Source organism: Taudactylus pleione, unplaced genomic scaffold, assembly GCF_031769625.1.
Source record: "Taudactylus pleione unplaced genomic scaffold, aTauple2 ptg000848l, whole genome shotgun sequence".
Classification (NCBI taxonomy): Eukaryota; Metazoa; Chordata; class Amphibia; order Anura; family Myobatrachidae; genus Taudactylus; species Taudactylus pleione.
The window spans coordinates 943,568-962,928 of NW_028285250.1; the positions used below are offsets into that span (position 1 = coordinate 943,568).

At 44.6% G+C, this 19,361-nt stretch overlaps 1 protein-coding gene across 1 annotated transcript in view; it reads left to right on the forward strand.

Moving 5' to 3' along the window:
• The window catches only part of TREH (trehalase), a 43,703-nt gene extending 25,005 nt beyond the window's left edge, over positions 1–18,698 (forward strand). The window contains exons 9-15 of the mRNA XM_088458731.1: positions 1,404–1,453; positions 1,546–1,734; positions 2,639–2,856; positions 4,665–4,776; positions 12,991–13,103; positions 17,003–17,056; positions 18,558–18,698. Coding sequence (XP_088314857.1) covers positions 1,404–1,453; positions 1,546–1,734; positions 2,639–2,856; positions 4,665–4,776; positions 12,991–13,103; positions 17,003–17,056; positions 18,558–18,698 — 877 coding nt within the window. The remainder of the gene's footprint in view (positions 1–1,403; positions 1,454–1,545; positions 1,735–2,638; positions 2,857–4,664; positions 4,777–12,990; positions 13,104–17,002; positions 17,057–18,557) is intronic.
• The last annotated feature ends 663 nt before the right edge of the window (positions 18,699–19,361 follow it).

Sequence of the window (19,361 nt, forward strand, 5' to 3'; positions counted from 1 at the left end):
ATGGTATTCCTTAGTGTGAGCGTATGCAAGGTTCCAGCGACGGATCAGATGGATCTCCTGCACCCAGTATATAGAACTGGTGTGTATCCTTGCTGAATGTGATGACAGCTGCTCTCAACAAGGGTTGCGGCTAGATGCCCTTCACTGAACGGACCCTGATGTCATCAGTTACTAGCCACGTGGACATCTATTGGGAATAGTAACCTGTAGCGGGGCGATCCACCATGCCCGAAGTGTGGCGAGCGAAGCGAGCCCACGAGGGTACAAGTTTCTACTATTGGTGGCTGGATGCTACTTTTGAGACAACATAACAGCGCTGTAAGGGCATGGAGCCGCACTTCCGCCCTCACTTGACGTCACGTCCGAGTCCGTTAGGTGAAGGGGAACTAGGATCGACCCTCCCACAAACAAATTAATAGGTTACGGTGCTACCGCATAGATCTGTCCGATTCTGAATGCGGACAGAAATCTGAGAGATCACAATGCGGCTGCTGTGCGAGATCTGAATCAGGCCCATATATGAAAAAGTGAAAGGCAGGTACTGGATGTCTGTGCATGTACTAGTGGCTAAGGCATATGTGTCTGTTATATACGTATTAGGCAGAATGCAGGTGTGATGTATTCCTTGAGCATGCTATGTTGCTGATACGGGTTTTGCTCAGAACGTGTATGCTGGTCCCTGTCAGGATGCTTCTCGGGATATTGTATGGTCTGAGCGGTTCTGTGGGCCTGATACAGTGGGGTACGTAGCAGTGATCAGTTGACCCCCATCTGTGTCTTCTTTAATCAAGCAAAAATGCGAGGGAACTACAGCTCCCTACAGGCTCGCTTTGTAGCTAATCCCACCCACACACCCACCCACCCACACACACACACACACACACACACACACACACACAGTGTATCGTCACAGTCACACTTATTCTGGAGCCACTAACATATTTGGCCAGTTTACATGTTATAACCTGAGATATAGCACTTACCAATTTGTGGACGTGCATATGACGTAGGGACATGTATTAGATGTGATAGTAGGGTGCCACTAACAGTAGGGTACCACTAATCTAGGCCACTAACAGTAGGGTACCACTAATCTAGGCCACTAACAGTAGGGTGCCACTAACAGTAGGGTACCACTAATCTAGGCCACTGACAGTTGAGTACCACTAATCTAGGCCACTGACAGTAGGGTACCACTAATCTAGGCCACTGCCAGTAGGGTACCACTAATCTAGGCCACTAACAGCAGGGTACCACTAATCTAGGCCACGGTATTTACACTATAGCTCATCCTACTTATTTCCACGTATTTCCAAAAAACAAACAGACCTCATACAGGACAGTTACAAATAAAAGGTAATTAGCTGTAATCAGTAATGTGTATAATTTGGTGTCAATTACAGGCCTGAGGCTTATTCTGATGATTATGAGCTTGCGGAAAACCTCACAGCAGGTATGCCCCATTCTGTTTGTCTTTTCACATCATTAAGTCTCTCTTTGCTTTCATCCCAATGCATTATTTATAACACAGCCCTTTGTATTTAGAAGCAAAGGAGTCTTTCTATGCAGAGCTAAAAGCTGCTGCTGAGTCTGGTTGGGATTTCTCTTCGCGCTGGTTCTATGGCTCTACGGGCACTTTACTGGACACTAAAACCAGCCTTGTGCTTCCGGTGGATCTCAATTCCATTTTGTGTCGTGTGGAGAGAACACTGGCCAATTTCTACACTCAGCTAGGTGAGGCACCATCTAAGCCAGTACGTTATGTCCTATGATTAACCATTCTCTGATAAGCACTATAACATATATTGGCACAATATAATGGATAATAATAATAATGATGTTTGTTCTCTACAGTTTAGTAAAGCTAAACTATTGATCACCAGACATGAGGGGGAGATGCACTAAGCCTTGGGGACTGATAAAATGGAGAGAGATTAAGTACCAGCCAATCAGCTCCTAACTGTCATGTTACAGACTGAAAAATGGACAGGAGCTGATTGGTTGGTATTTATCTCTCTCTCCACTTTATCACTTTCCAACAGTGATGTGCGGTCAGGTGAGGCACTGCCTCCCCTGTCTACCTTTTCCGCATATCCCTGATCAAAACTCACCAAATTTCCAGCACTATATACTGATGCACCCTTTGTATAATGCCCACATGAACCCTCTGGGTCATATATGTATCTGTAAACCTGGCTCTGCTACTAGCCAGTGCCTCCCCAGCCATTTACCTCACCGCACGTCACTGCTTTTCAAGGCTTAGTACATTTGCAGATTGTAGATGAGTAGCATAAATCTCCAGTTGCTATTTTTGCATTTAATGACTTCTCGCATACTAAGCGCATGGTCAGAGCCGCCTTCATCTTTGCGAGCAGAACACCCTGTATCCGCTTGGCTTGGTACCTGTCATCATCCTCAGTGTGCACCGTCTGTCCCCTGAGCAATGACCTGTCTGAAAACAGGTGTGGTTACTTCCAGACAACTGAAGACAAGTGAAATATGTTCATTCGTTTTTATGGTTTTCATTTAATTAGAATCTTGAACATTTTTTGAACCTTTTCAATTATTTGATGCATTAGTAATTCCTACATTGTATAATTGTTTCCTCCCTTCTCTGTTTTCTCGTCATTTGCTATAGATATGCCAGAGGAGGCATCTAAATTTACCACTGCTCTCAATCAACGACTTGAAGCTGTGCAGGCAGTCCTCTGGGACAAGGAACTCGGGGTCTGGTTGGACTTTAATATAGATGAGAAGAGCCACAACCCAAACTTTTACCCCAGCAACTTGGCTCCCCTTTGGGCCTCATGCTACTCTGACTCCACGGTTGTGGACAAAGCAGTCTCTTATTTAGAGGTCATTCATTCTCTTGTATAAATATTACTGTTTTATTTATTGCTCATTACATTGCATGAGTTATAGAGTTGCAGACTTCCGGCAGAGAGTTTTAGTGGACACTCACCGACTGTAATAGGTTGGAAGGAGGTGTCTAACGCTGCAATCGTTCGGCCACACTCACCGGCATTCTAGCATGTCTGCTGGCAACTCTTGTGCCTTGGTTGGTTAGGAAAGATCGGGGGAGAAAAGTGCATGGTGTCCCCTCAGGCAGCGCTAGTGGAACCATAGAGAAGAGACCCATGTGTGTGAGGGTCCCCCGACCATTATTACTCCTGCTCTAGGCCAGTTGGCACTGGGGCTGATTCCCACAGATAAGTGGGGTATGAAAAAAAATATTGTGCGGGCACCCCACTCCTGTGTCCAATAGCACCAGGGCTGTTCTCCATTCCCCTGGTGGCTGTGGGTACAGAGGTGATGTGTAATTGGTAAAATATTTTTCTACAGCTAAATTACTGGCCACAGTAAGCCTGCCAGGGCATGATGGCACTTGGACAACCACAAGCGCCAACATGCCGAGGCATTAAGGGCCCACTGGCACCTGTAGTCCACCTGTAAAAGCAATATAAAAAAAGACAGTATACACACTCCATAGAAAAAGTTATTCAATGACTCCTCCACACTCCATTGATTACCCATTAATTACCCACTCAATCCAAGTGGAGGGCTCCTCTTGGTTCCATGTAGGTATTCCACAGCTCTAGGCAAAAAACCCCACAGAAAATAAAACCACTTAGGACGACGCAACCAACGCTAATGAAAGGTCAATAGCACACAGTCTCCATGGGAATGAATGGGGCAGCGCCAATAGCTTGTGGCAGTTTCCTCGCTCCGTCTAATCTGCACGGTCTCATTCATTCCTATGGAGAGTGCCCACTAGTGACCGGGGCCCGGATGGGAAAAGTTGCATCATCCTAAGTAGCTTTTTTTTTTTTTCTGCCAGTTCTGCAGTATGCATCATTCCCATTCAACTTTTATTGCCATAAGTAGCGCAACTCAATGCACGCAGCTGCTGGTTAGTGATAGTGGGGGAAATGTGCTAAGCCTTAAAAAGTGATAAAGTGGAGCGTAATAAAGTACCAACCAATCAAATCCTAACTCACTTTACAGGCTTTGTTTGAAAAATGGCAGTTAGGAGCCGATTGGTTGGTATTTTATCTCTCTCCACTTTTCAAGGCTAAGTACATCTCCCCCAATCTCTGACCAGTGTGTCACAGTATTTCATTGATTTAAAGTCATTGACCTAGTACGTGTGGATAAGATAAAAAAAAATACTTTGGACTAATGCAGGGTTAGGCAACATGTGACACTCCATTGGCTGTGGAACTACATATCCCAGCATGCCCCTCCACAGTTTAAGTATACCTTAACAGTAAACTTTTGGCAGGGCATGCTGTGATGTGTAGTCCCACAGCATCTAGTTGCCCTCCCCCAGACTAATATTTGTCTCTACATCTTTATTTAATGTGCTGTGATTGGACATACCAGCTCCAATGAAGCTAACTCATGGAGTATAACTATGGAGTGTGCTTGTGTGACTTTTAAACTACATTGACTAGTTATATATATGCATGTTTTGAGATGATAGGATCTTTCTCATTTTAATAACCCAGTATCCTTGATATGTACAGGATAGCAGCGGGCTGCGCAATAGCACATTTGCAGTCTTTGTACGAGTGTGAAAGCAATAATTACTCTTTAGCTTTGTGTCTAAATAAAAATTGTTCCTCATCCCCAATAAATTCAAATTACCATTGTGACTTCTGCAGCAAAGCACCGCATTGTCCTACCAGAATGGAATTCCAACCTCTCTCAAAAACTCTGGACAGCAGTGGGATTTTCCCAATGGATGGCCGCCTCTACAACACATGCTGATTGAAGGTGAGGGCAACCAGCGAAATAAGTGTGGAAGTAAATTTATAGTTTGTGTAAACTTGAGTTGAATAGCATAGATGTCCACAGTCACTGCCTTATTTTGTATTATTATTATTATTATTATTATTATTATCTATTACGCTTTATAATTCTCTACTCACTAACAGCCAGGTCATGTGTACATGGCTGTGGCTGAGGCATGCCTCCCATGATAGTCGGCAAGCTAGAGACTGCAGTTCAGCTCTGTCACCTGATTAACTTTTTTTATTGAACATTTTATAACTTTTGCTGTCACTATATATATATATTAGGGGTGAGCGGGTTCGGATTTCTGAAATCCGAACCCCCCCGAAGCCCCCCCGATCCGAGTCCGATCCGAATCAGGCTCGACTTTTCCCGCCTGACTCGGATCTGAAATCGAGGCAAAACGTCATCATCCCGCCTTCTGAGTCTCGCGGGTTTTGGATCCTATATAAGGTACCCGCGTCGGCGCCATTTTCTCACTCGGCTGTGGACAGTGAAGAGGAAGGGTGGGAGTTAGGGCTGTGTAGTGTAGTGTAGTGTAGTGCTGCTGTTGTCCACTACTTCAAAGTCCATAGGGGCTGGCTGTGTTGTGCTGTGCTGCTGTTGTTAATAGGGGCTGTGTCCACTACTTCAAAGTCCATAGGGGCTGGCTGGACTGTGTTGTGCAGTCAGTTCTCCATAGGGGCTGTGTCCACTCCAAAGTCCTGTGCAGTGTCCCAGTCCTAAAGGGGTGCTGTAGTGTTGTCCAGGGGGTGCTCTGTCCATCAGGGGTGCTCCCCCCAAGTGCTAAAAAAATTATATATTTTCTGTGTTTGTGAATTGTGTGCGCAGTAGCCGCACGTGCATCAACAAAGTAGTGCCAAGCGTGCGCCTGTGTCATAAGTAAAGGGCCGGCTGGCTTGACCGTTAAGGGTGCTGTAATCCCCGAAAGTACACTCCAGTCCAAACCAAAAAAAAAATTATTTTCTGTGTTTGTGAATTGTGTGCGCAGTAGCCGCACGTGCATCAACAAAGTAGTGCAAAGCGTGCGCCTGTGTCATAAGTAAAGGGCCGTCTGGCTTGACCGTTAAGGGTGCTGTAACCCCCGAAAGTACACTCCAGTCCAAACCAAAAAAAAAATTATTTTCTGTGTTCGTGAATTGTGTGCGCAGTAGCCGCATGTGCATCAACAAAGTAGTGCCAAGCGTGCGCCTGTGTCATAAGTAAAGGGCCGGCTGGCTTGACCGTTAAAGGGTGCTGTAACCCCCAAAGTACACTCCAGTCCAAACCAAAAAAAAAATTATTTTCTGTGTTTGTGAATTGTGTGCGCAGTAGCCGCACGTGCATCAACAAAGTAGTGCCAAGCGTGCGCCTGTGTCATAAGTAAAGGGCCGGCTGGCTTGACCGTTAAGGGTGCTGTAACCCCCGAAAGTACACTCCAGTCCAAACCAAAAAAAAAATTATTTTCTGTGTTTGTGAATTGTGTGCGCAGTAGCCGCACGTGCATCAACAAAGTAGTGCCAAGCGTGCGCCTGTGTCATAAGTAAAGGGCCGGCTGGCTTGACCGTTAAGGGTACTGTAACCCCCGAAAGTACACTCCAGTCCAAACCAAAAAAAAAATTATTTTCTGTGTTTGTGAATTGTGTGCGCAGTAGCCGCATGTGCATCAACAAAGTAGTGCCAAGCGTGCACCTGTGTCATAAGTAAAGGGCCGGCTGGCTTGACCGTTAAAGGGTGCTGTAACCCCCAAAGTACACTCCAGTCGAAACCAAAAAAAAAATTATTTTCTGTGTTTGTGAATTGTGTGCGCAGTAGCCGCACGTGCATCAACAAAGTAGTGCAAAGCGTGCGCCTGTGTCATAAGTAAAAGGCCGGCTGGCTTGACCGTTAAAGGGTGCTGTAACCCCCGAAAGTACACTCCAGTCCAAACCAAAAAAAAAATTATTTTCTGTGTTTGTGAATTGTGTGCGCAGTAGCCGCACGTACATCAACAAAGTAGTGCCAAGCGTGCGCCTGTGTCATAAGTAAAGGGCCGGCTGGCTTGACCGTTAAGGGTACTGTAACCCCCGAAAGTAAACTCCAGTCCAAACCAAAAATAAAATTATTTTCTGTGTTTGTGAATTGTGTGCGCAGTAGCCGCATGTGCATCAACAAAGTAGTGCCAAGCGTGCACCTGTGTCATAAGTAAAGGGCCGGCTGGCTTGACCATTAAAGGGTGCTGTAACCCCCAAAGTACACTCCAGTCCAAACCAAAAAAAAATTTATTTTCTGTGTTTGTGAATTGTGTGCGCAGTAGCCGCACGTGCATCAACAAAGTAGTGCCAAGCGTGCGCCTGTGTCATAAGTAAAAGGCCGGCTGGCTTGACCGTTAAAGGGTGCTGTAACCCCCGAAAGTACACTCCAGTCCAAACCAAAAAAAAAATTATTTTCTGTGTTTGTGAATTGTGTGCGCAGTAGCCGCACGTGCATCAACAAAGTAGTGCCAAGCGTGCGCCTGTGTCATAAGTAAAGGGCCGGCTGGCTTGACCGTTAAAGGGTGCTGTAACCCCCAAAGTACACTCCAGTCCAAACCAAAAAAAAATTATTTTCTGTGTTTGTGAATTGTGTGCGCAGTAGCCGCACGTGCATCAACAAAGTAGTGCCAAGTGTGCGCCTGTGTCATAAGTAAAGGGCCGGCTGGCTTGACCGTTAAGGGTACTGCAACCCCCGAAAGTACACTCCAGTCCAAACCAAAAAAAAAATTATTTTCTGTGTTTGTGAATTGTGTGCGCAGTAGCTGCACGTGCATCAACAAAGTAGTGCCAAGCGTGCGCCTGTGTCATAAGTAAAGGGCCGGCTGGCTTGACCGTTAAAGGGTGCTGTAACCCCCAAAGTACACTCCAGTCCAAACCAAAAAAAAAATTATTTTCTGTGTTTGCGAATTGTGTGCGCAGTAGCCGCACGTGCATCAACAAAGTAGTGCCAAGTGTGCGCCTGTGTCATAAGTAAAGGGCCGGCTGGCTTGACCGTTAAAGGGTGCTGTAACCCCCGAAAGTACACTCCAGTCCAAACCAAAAAAAAAATTATTTTCTGTGTTTGTGAATTGTGTGCGCAGTAGCCGCACGTACATCAACAAAGTAGTGCCAAGCGTGCGCCTGTGTCATAAGTAAAGGGCCGGCTGGCTTGACCGTTAAAGGGTTCTGTAACCCCCAAAGTACACTCCAAACAAAAAAAAAATATATTTTCTGTGTTTGTGACTTGTGTGCACTGTGGCTGCACGTGCATCAACAAAGGAGCAGCGCCAAGCGTGCGCCTGTGTCCCATAAGTAAAGAGCCGGCTGGCTCATTTCTTAAAGGGTGGTGTAACCCACAAAGTGCACTACTCTCCAGCAAAAATAAAAAAATATTTTCTGTGTTTGTGTGCGCTTTAGCCGCACGTATATATATCAATATAACATAAATGGAGGACCAAACTTTCTCCGATAAAAATAAAATAGGGAAAGATCAAGAACCACTTCCTCCTAGTGCTGTTGCTGCTGCTGGGAGTTGTTCATCATCCCAGAGAGGAAGTAGGAACATCACTACTTTTACTAAACAATTGACCCTCCAACAGTCCCTAGCGATGAGGATGAAGTACGACAGCAGTCATCCTGAAGCAAAACGTATAACTGAGGCCTTGACTGCTATGTTGGTGTTAGACGTGCGTCCGGTATCCGACATTAGTGCAGTGGGATTTAGACAATTGATGGAGGTAGTGTGTCCTCGGTTCCAAATCCCGTCTAGATTCCACCTGCATCCTCAAAGCAGCAGCGACAAGCGTGCGTCTGTCTGTTAAAGGGTGGTGACACCCTCAAAGTGTGCTACACAAACAATTAAAATATTCTTCTTTTTTCTGTCTTTGTGAATTGTGTGGGCTGTAGCCGCACCTGCATCCTTAAAGCAGCAGCGACAAGCGTGCGTCTGTCTGTTAAAGGGTGGTGACACCCTCAAAGTGTGCTACACAAACAATTAAAATATTGTTCTTTTTTTTTCGGTCTTTGTGAAATGTGTGGGCTGTAGCCGCACCTGCATCCTTAAAGCAGCAGCGACAAGCGTGCGTCTGTCTGTTAAAGGGTGGTGACACCCTCAAAGTGTGCTACACAAACAATTAAAATATTGTTCTTTTTTTTTTCGGTCTTTGTGAAATGTGTGGGCTGTAGCCACACCTGCATCCTTAAAGCAGCAGCGACAAGCGTGCGTCTGTCTGTTAAAGGGTGGTGACACCCTCAAAGTGTGCTACACAAACAATTAAAATATTCTTCTTTTTTCTGTCTTTGTGAATTGTGTGGGCTGTAGCCGCACCTGCATCCTTAAAGCAGCAGCGACAAGCGTGCGTCTGTCTGTTAAAGGGTGGTGACACCCTCAAAGTGTGCTACACAAACAATTAAAATATTGTTCTTTTTTCTGTCTTTGTGAATTGTGTGGGCTGTAGCCGCACCTGCATCCTTAAAGCAGCAGCGACAAGCGTGCGTCTGTCTGTTAAAGGGTGGTGACACTCTCACAGTGTGCTACACAAACAATTAAAATATTGTTCTTTTTTTTTCGGTCTTTGTGAAATGTGTGGGCTGTAGCCGCACCTGCATCCTTAAAGCAGCAGCGACAAGCGTGCGTCTGTCTGTTAAAGGGTGGTGTAACTCTCAAAGTGCTCCAAAAAATAAAAAACTATTTTTTTAATGTGTTTGTGACTTGTGTGCGATGTAGCCGCACTTGCATCCTCAAAGCAGCAGCGACAAGCGTGCGTCTGTCTGTTAAAGGGTGGTGACACCCTCAAAGTGTGCTACACAAACAATAAAAATATTCTTCTTTTTTCTGTCTTTGTGAATTGTGTGGGCTGTAGCCGCACCTGCATCCTTAAAGCAGCAGCGACAAGCGTGCGTCTGTCTGTTAAAGGGTGGTGACACCCTCAAAGTGTGCTACACAAACAATAAAAATATTCTTCTTCTTTTTTCTGTCTTTGTGAATTGTGTGGGCTGTAGCCGCACCTGCATCCTTAAAGCAGCAGCGACAAGCGTGCGTCTGTCTGTTAAAGGGTGGTGACACCCTCAAAGTGTGCTACACAAACAATTAAAATATTGTTCTTTTTTTTTCGGTCTTTGTGAAATGTGTGGGCTGTAGCCGCACCTGCATCCTTAAAGCAGCAGCGACAAGCGTGCGTCTGTCTGTTAAAGGGTGGTGACACCCTCAAAGTGTGCTACACAAACAATAAAAATATTCTTCTTCTTTTTTCTGTCTTTGTGAATTGTGTGGGCTGTAGCCGCACTTGCATCCTCAAAGCAGCAGCGACAAGCGTGCGTCTGTCTGTTAAAGGGTGGTGTAACCCTCAAAGTGTGCTCCACAAACAATAAAAATATTCTTTTTTTTTTTCTGTCTTTGTGAATTGTGTGGGCTGTAGCCGCACTTGAATCCTCAAAGCAGCAGCGACAAGCGTGCGTCTGTCTGTTAAAGGATTACATCGGTGACAGCATCCAAGTAGGCATGTCCTGTACTGGCAGGAAAAAGAAACAATTTGGAGGTCCCTGTACAAACTGGCTCTATTTTACCTGAGTTGCCCCCCCTCCAGTGTGTACTCCGAAAGAGTGTTTAGTGCAGCCGGGAACCTTGTCAGCGAAAGGCGTAGGAGGTTGCTTCCACAAAATGTGGAGAAGATGATGTTCATAAAATGAATTATCAACTCTTCCAGGGAGACCAGCCTCCAGAACGTACAGAGGGACCTGTGGTTCCAGCAGGGACGAATTAATACTCTGTGAGGATGAGGATGTACACACTGAAGAGGGTGAGGAATCGGTGGATGAGGAGGATGAGGATGACATCTTGCCTCCGTAGAGCCAGTTTGTGCAGGGACAGATAAATTGCCAGCTTGTTTTGTGGGGGCCAAAACGAACCAATCATTTCAGCCACAGTTGTGTGGCAGACCCTGGCGCTGAAATGATTAGTTTGTTAAAGTGTGCATGTCCTGTTTATACAACATAAGGGTGGGTGGGAGGGCCCAAGGACAATTCCATCTTGCACCTCTTTTTTTTCTTTGCATTATGTACAGTTTGGGGCCTAGTTTTTCAATGCCATCCTGTCTGCCACTGCAGTGTCACTCCTAGATGGGTCACGTGTTTGTGCCGCCCACTCGTGTCGCTTAGCATAGTCATCCAGCTACCTCGGTGCAACCTTTTGGACATAAAAACACTATTGTGAGGTGTGAGGTATTCAGAATAGACTGGAAATGAGTGGAAATTAAGGTTATTGAGGTTAATAATAGCATAGGAGCAGAAAAACCTACAAATTCTGTGATTTTAGCTGTTTTTATGCTTTTTTTCAAAAAAATACAGATCCAAAACACAAAACCCAGAACCCAAAACACGGAAGGGTGGTTTTGGCAAAACCAATCCAGATCCAAAACACGAAGAAAGATCCAGATCCAAAACCAAAACACAAAACACGAAAAGTGGCCGGTGCACACCCCTAATATATATATATATATATATATATATATATATATATATATATATATATATATATAATGTGTGTGTGTGTGTGTGTATATATTTATATTATCAGAAATGTAATGTGTAGGCCACGGTCCTCAAGGCATACTAACAGTCCAGGTTTTAAGGATAGCCATACTTGAGCACAGGTGTCTTAATTAAAACCTCAGTTATTTTGATTTAACCATCTGTGCTCACGCATGGCTATCACTAAAACCTGGACTGTTAGTATGCCTTGAGGACCGTGGTTGGAAAACACTGGTGTTGGCAAAAAGTTTATAGAACTTAAAAATAGTTAAAGCTCCTCTGTAGAATGCTAAGGGCACTTTTATAAGGAACATGTCTTAATCCGAAAAATACAACATCAGCACAGATGTATCTCTTCTGCCGTGGAGAAAGACAGCACTTGCTTGTTGCCTACATAGGTAATTATTATTTATTGGTCCAAAATTTTACACTACTTTTTTTTTTTTGCAGTTGTTCATAATATTTGTTATATGTTTCACAAATGTGCTGTTGATAAGTAATAACCAAGGCATGGCAACAGCAGACCTATTTCATCCTAATATGAATTCCTCTTGAATGGGATAGCTGTATTTTGGAAGTGCTGTCCCAGCCCAAGACCATTGATACATACTGATAGAAATTTTTGCCGTTGATGCCGCGATGATCAGCAAAGAAAGTTGGAATGTCTCAGTTGTGACATTTGCACAGTTATTGAAAAATATGCCCGTTAGTCATGTAACCTCCCTGCTGTACACACACCTAGTTCTGGCCTCCTGCCCCTCCCACCTTTAGGCCTTTGTGGTACTTGATGGGTGAGGAGGCTGCCACAGTTTTGCAATAGAGACCCATAAATGTCTAGTTGCACATTGAGGGCTTACTTCCAGGCGATGAGAGGGTGCAGTGCCAGCTATTCATTCCCAAGAGGTGACGTGACATTGGATTCCAAGAGTTGTTGCCACCTGCGCACAGCCTCTCCCCATGATCTAGGCAGCGGGTTCTCTGTTTCTTAGGCCAAAATTCACAAGAATCACCTCAGAAGAGAAGACATTTGAATTAAAATGAAACACCCAATTTACCATATCCCAGCTGTAGTCTTACTGCTTCTCAGCTTAATTCTCAGGGAACTCCTGTATTTGCAATTTTGCTAAGCATTTGTGTATGTTTATGTCAGTGTGTGTGTTTATTAATTAATTTGTGTTATAAGAATAATGTAACAACAATTATACCGCCAACCGTTACCCAAATAGACGGTCCACACATATAAAGGAGAGTATCGCCATGCAGCGTGAGGGCGTAGTGGAGCTCAGGTAGAACAGAAACCTCCCGGCCATAGAGTAGGATAGGCCACATCCTCCAGAGGTGTGCCTAGCGTTCCTAATGTGCTAGATCACTCCCAAATCCCTTCTAATAAAAAGACATGAAGTACCCCACGCCATTGGCCGGTGCACACGGCACAAACTGAAGTATACTCCTGGGAGTCGGGATAAACATGGCGAGGGCGGTACCAGTCAAATAAAAACATTACTGACCACCTAAGCTGTCCCATTTGGGAGATATGTCCTGCTTAATATTGTGTAAGTACTGTATAGTAAGAGTCATCTCAATGGCCTGAGGATTTGTGTCTCTATTAGGACATGGGAAGCCTTTCTGAATTGTATTGTTGTGATTTACAGGAAGGGCCATAGCACATATTTAACACCTATTTTGCCACTTTCAGGCTTGGCACAGACACAATCTTCCAAGGCAAAGGAAATTGCCTTCAAATTAGCCCAAAAGTGGGTCAAAGTCAATTATGAAGGCTACTTGAAGTATGAAGCCATGTTTGAAAAGGTAAGTGATGGAACCAGGAGTGGCGGGATCTCTGAGACCATGCACAGCCAGTGGAGTAGGAGCCTAGTGGGTTGAGCTTGCTTTTGTGCTCTTACCCCTGCTTGTGTGTGCCAAGATGCCAGCTTGCACTGAACCAGGCTCAGTAACAGTTTAGCACTTACATGGGGAAAAGTAGGGTACATCTTTGTTCCAGACTCAAAGCGATGTTCTAACCAGCTATTGATATAGTTGAAACTGGTCTGGGAATAAAAACAATCACATGATAAGTTCAGAACACAAATGTCTGTGAGATCTGAACGTGTCATCCAAAGATATAACACACAAACATTTTAACATTGATTAAAAATTGTCAATCACGTGCATGTGTAGTTCAGAATATTCTTGGGAGATGGCCATAATACATTATGCACAGTACTGTAAAGTGTTGCAGGCAATAAAACGGGCAAGGAGGAGGGGGGAGTAGATTCAATAAGCTGCAAGGGGGGCGAGTTGCTGTTGCACTGCCGTGAAAATCCCAGCAACGGCACCTCATCTCACCCACCTCGTGGCCTGACCTCAGAACTATGAGGCAGCAATGCTAACCATTATAACACTGTGCTGCCCACTATGACATTCGCATTAGTCTGGCATCAGACACCAGTTCCAAAGCGTGTGACCTCACACAATCACTTTTCCTGGATAATGAAACACTCTAAACATCACTATACGAAGGAACAAAAGCACCTTCAATCACAATTCACTCTGCAGAACAATCTATGCAAATCCATGCAGATTGTACAATCAGGCAATTTAATAATAATATAAATGATTGTTATGCCAGTGGTTCCCAAATTTTGTCAGTTCGAGAAACCCTTATGGTCTCCATAATTTTTTCAAGGCACCACCTCAGCCAAAATAATTACCGAACAGTCTTATTTTTTAAGCAGTTGGATCAAAATAATGTAATAAGTATTTAAAACAGAAAGAGAAAAGCTGCTATTATAACACATCCCCTCCGTCTCTCTCCTATTGCCCCATCTGTCTCTCTCTTTGCCACCTCCATGTCTCTCCTTTTGACCCCTCTGTCTCTTCCTTTGCCTACACCATGTCTCTCCCTTTGACCCCTCCATGTCTCTCCCTTTGTCTCCCTCTGCTCATCATAACCCATTCCCCCCTCTCGCCACTTCGCTCTACTCCACGCCGCCAACCCCTCTCCCACCTGTGCAGAAACAAAAAATATTTTACTAAAAGAAAAAAATACACTGGCCGCGGCTGCACCCCTGATAACAGTGCTGCTGCGCACAGTTTGAGAACCACTGTGTTATGCTATAACTGCCTTTATCCAATGACAATGGAGAAAATCGTGCTACATTTTAAGGTTCCTTCATTACAATCCCATTCTATCATCTTACTATACTGCACTTTGTTCCACCTAGCAAGCCTACCACCTAGATCCCTAATATCCACCCAATCAACGAACAACCTGTTTGCCACCGTCTACTCGCTTCTCTGACCACTCTCATCTTCTTCCCTCACTGCTCATGGCTTTGCCACCCACTTTAAGGCAAAATCAACACCATCAAGAAATCTCCTCTCATCACATGCCCCATACCCTATACCCATCCTCTCCTCCACTCCCTCAGTTCTTTCTCTCCTACCACAGAGTATCTTGACTAGTACTGACACATCCTCTTCTCCAATTCCTCTATCTGTTGGGGTTCCTCAGGCTCTGTTCTTAGCTATTAGTTTCTATCTCGTTACAGCTCTGCTCTTGGGGAGCTAATATGCTTTGGCCTCCACCACCCCCTCTCTGCAGACAACACAGAAATCTTGCTCCCCACCTCTGACACATCTTCTCTATTATTCCATGTGTCTGTCTCTCTGCCACCTACATCTGAATGGTACCTACAGCTCAGCATTTCCAAAACTGAGCTCCTCATCTTCCACCCTCCTAGTGTCACTACATCCCCTCTAGTCTCCCCAGCTGTTGACAATATCAATGTATTTCCCGCTCCCTGCTGCCTTGCTGTCAGCCTTTTACCTACCCTCAGTTTCACCCCACACATTGAGTTCCTTGTAATATCTTGTCGCTTCACCCTTTCAAATCATTGCCAAAATGATCTTCTCCCATTTAGGGCATTACCAGAACTCTAATCCATTCTCAAACCTTGTCTTGTCTTTCCCCTGTAAAATCCGTCCTCAATGCCATGGTGCTCAACATCTGATGCACCACTCTGCAAATCCTACACTGGCTACCCATGTCATCCAGAAAAGAACTAAAGTGAAACACTCTGACCTTCAAAGGCCTCAGCAGCTCCTCCCTTTGTAACTCTATGACCATGTCATGGGATACACTCCCTCATGTTTTCTTCCATCTGCCTGTGACCTAGGCCCTCTCCTCCTCTCTGCCAGCATACTCTTAGGCCGGTTACACATTAGGCGAAATATTGGACGATATGTCATTTTGAGGCAAATAGCAACGACATATTGTCCACATCGCAAAGTGTGTACACTCAATCGCTCATCGTACATTGCATCCCCTCATCTGATGTGCTGCACGTCAGATGGGAAGATGTCGGGAACCATCTGGTGCACATCGCTCATTGTGTACACTCAACCTTGTATAGTGTTTACAGGAGTAACGATTAACCAAATGCGATGCAACTACCCGATATATATATTGTTCTGGGATAAAGGGAAATTGAAACGACCATCACTTTTTTTCCATCGTCGTTCTGGTGTGTACCTGGCCTTAAGCCCCGTACACACTGGTAGATATTTGTGAATGATAACGACATCTTTGATCGATATATCGTTCAAATCACCCAGTGTGTATGCACTAAGCGATGAATGACGTGCGCTTCCGCTGGTTCGTTAACGATATCCCCTGTCGTCTGTACTTGCAACTCAATCTGGGGATATCGTTAACGATGCCATGCTGCCAAATGCAGCATGGCCCCGCCCCTCCCACCGACATCACCAAGTGTGTATGCACTTACCGATGCCAGTTCTTCTGCCGCTGCCGATATATCGCTCAATACACACATCATCCAGTGTGTACGGGGCTTTACTCCTACCTCCATGGCTTCGGTCCTCGCTACATGTACCCTGTGTGTAGCGTGTATTCTGACATACAGCTAAGCCTCTCCTATGTTCCAATAAGCCAAACTAGATGGAACAATCTGAAGAAATTTGTATTTATTGTAGTATTAGGATAAATGTGTGGCAAAATTAAGTTGTCAAATGCAGTATACAATGCAAACTAACCACATATGTAGGTTGTATGGGAAACATGGTGAACACATGACAGGATCACCTTGCAGCAGTTAGCAAGAAAGGTAAATGTTAGCTGCACACACATAAAATGTCACAGGTTCTGGAGTAGCTGGACAATGAAATAATGACAACATATAAGTCTGTAAGCTCACCAGCAATGCTGACACAAGGGAGAAGTGAGAACACATGCAGTTTCTGACCACAGCACCAATTGAAAGATGGCTGTCTTGCTCCTTACTCCCAGAATGCACTTGCATTATTTCCGGTTCTGGTCTGAGGTAATGAGTCTCAATGCACTTGTTCTGTGACATTAAAAAGATGATAGGCAGTGGCGGAACTACCGACACTGCAGGGGTGCAGTGTTTACAGCCCCCCCTTTCCTCTGAGACTCGCAGCTGGTATAGGCGGTAGTTCCACCACTGGTCCCCATCTCCACTGACTTTCATGATTGATTTAAGTCGTATATGAGGGTAAATAAAGTTTGTGACTCACAACACTTGTCACAGATTTATAGTTGTTGAGATGTTGCCAAAGACCGGAAAATAGTGCACTTGGCGACCTAGATAGGTGCAAAAGTGAAAGAAAATTATAATTTGTGGTTTGTATCCTGCGTTATGCTAACTGTTATATTTATTTCTCTTCAGTATAATGTTGAAGGTGATGGCAAACCAGGTGGCGGGGGAGAATATGAAGTACAGGTAAGACCCTTGGGAGCATCTATATTTATTGGATGACTTTTTCTTGCACACTGAACCTTCAAAGTCAATCAAATTTGCATGAGTCTAATACCCCGGGAGTATGTAATAGTTTCTACAGACCCATGTCCTGGCCATGATTACTGTCGCAGGGTTGTTATAATGAACATGAAACACAGTTCAGACTTGTAAACTGAGATGTGACAATCCCAACTTGGTAGAGAACACCCCAAAAAATTACTTAGAAAAAGGAGGTGAAAAATTACAAAGTAGGGGGGATACACTTAAAAACTAGCGAAATAGACTCCAGGGGGGTCCCCCAGTATGCCCGGGTGTTTTTAAAAATTGCAGGTGCTTGCGGAAGTTGGATTTTTTCAAGTTTTTTAAAACTTCACTTTAGCAACTTTAAAATATGCTAGCACCCATTTTCGTGTACCCCAAATTTGCTGGGACTACTTATTTTCTGGAAAATAAAAGCTGCTAAATACTATTCTTCACCACTTTTGCAAAGATACTAATTAGAAGCTACTGACATAATTTAAGTACCCCAAATACCTTCAGCAGGCCTATTCGGGGCTATCTATAGTGATCCCCAATGTCAGTGCATCTTTTAGGGGGTGTCAGGCTGATTTCCCCAAATCTGACAGGACTTTTCGCCAGGTCCGAATTTGCCGAGTCCCGTTTTCAACAATTTGTAATTGAATACGGGGATAAGCGGGGACGAGCGTAATACTTTTCCACATGGAAAACCAGTGATGTCAGCGAAAAGTCCGGCATGCGAAAAGTACGGGACCTAATTGAATATGCCCCTTAGTGTGAGATTTGGGAAGACTAAGATTTGTGCTATTTTGTTTCTACTGAACAGAATAGTTGATCGCACCACCAGGTCTGACTGTTCATGCTGTCTCCTCAACGATCCACCATTCAGTGATCAGGACAAACAAAAGTATTACATTGTATGTGTGCAGGGGAGTAACTAAGTAGGTGAAAGCCCCATAGCAAAAGTGTGTAAGGGCCCCTATGCACCACCCAATGGTGAAAAATGTATATAACACATGCAACTTTGTCAAGGAAGATGGGGGCCCTCTCAGCTCTGGGCCCCATAGCGGCTGCACCCCTTGCACCTGGTAGTTACGCTCATGTATGTGTGTATTAATAGCCAAATGCAGAACATAGAAGGGATAAACAGAAAGAATTTAGTTATGGCAGAAAATAGTGGAGCAGATGTATGAAGCTCTGGGAAGAGATAAAGTGGAGAGTGATAAACGACTAACCAATCAGGTCCCAACTGTCATTTTTCAAACACAGCCTGTAACATGACAGTTGGGAGCTGAGTGGTTGGTCGTTTATCACTGTCCACTTTATCACTTTCCAGAGCTTCATACATCTGTCCCAATGGCTTTAATCTAGAACCCATTTAATTAATTTCCTGCTGTAACATTCAATAGCTTTTCTCATGTAAGACTTTGGTATAAACTCTCTCGCCATACTGTTTCCTCCTCAGCTGGGCTTTGGATGGAGCAATGGAGTCATTCTGCAGCTGTTGGACCTCTATGGATCCAGTCTGACCAGCTCTGCCATCTGCACCTCCTTCTCCTGGACTGTCTTCACACTGCCCATATTATTCATTACTTTTTGGGTATGAACCCTCTATTTACCTCTTGCTGAGAAACCTGGAGTCTCTCCTATGACCGCCAAGTGTGAAATGTCATATAATATTTCTATTATAATAATTTCCAATGAATGAGTGTTACTACCTTTCTCTATGTATAGTTATTCCTCTTATGCTGCTTGGTCCTGATCATTTAATGTACCAATTGTCCTCTCTTGCTGTGTGCTGCGTATTCACATGGGGAAGGCAATGCTAAGGCAAGGGCACAGGTCATTGGCAGAATGTACTAAGCTCAAAAATGCCGTAACACGGTTTTACTGTATTTCTCATATGTACTATGCATTCTGGTGCTGCGACCTGGTGGGTAACTCCCAGCTCCCCCCCGCGACACAGGCGTCCTACACATACGCAGAAGGACGCTGGAGGGACTTCTCCATCATAAACCCAGAAGTCCCTCTAAGGCAAAGGACAGCTCTTACTAAAAGTAATTGGCGGTATGTACGGCATCATGAATCGATGAATAGTTCATCCCGCCCTAAGGGATGAACTCCCAACTGCCATCTCACAGGCTGTGTTTGAAAAATGACATTTGGGAGCTGATTGGCTGGCACCTTATCACTTTTCACTCTGTCTCCTAACACTGCTTAGTAAATAGACCCCTAAGAATCTTGCTCCCCCTATTATGGTGGGTGAGAG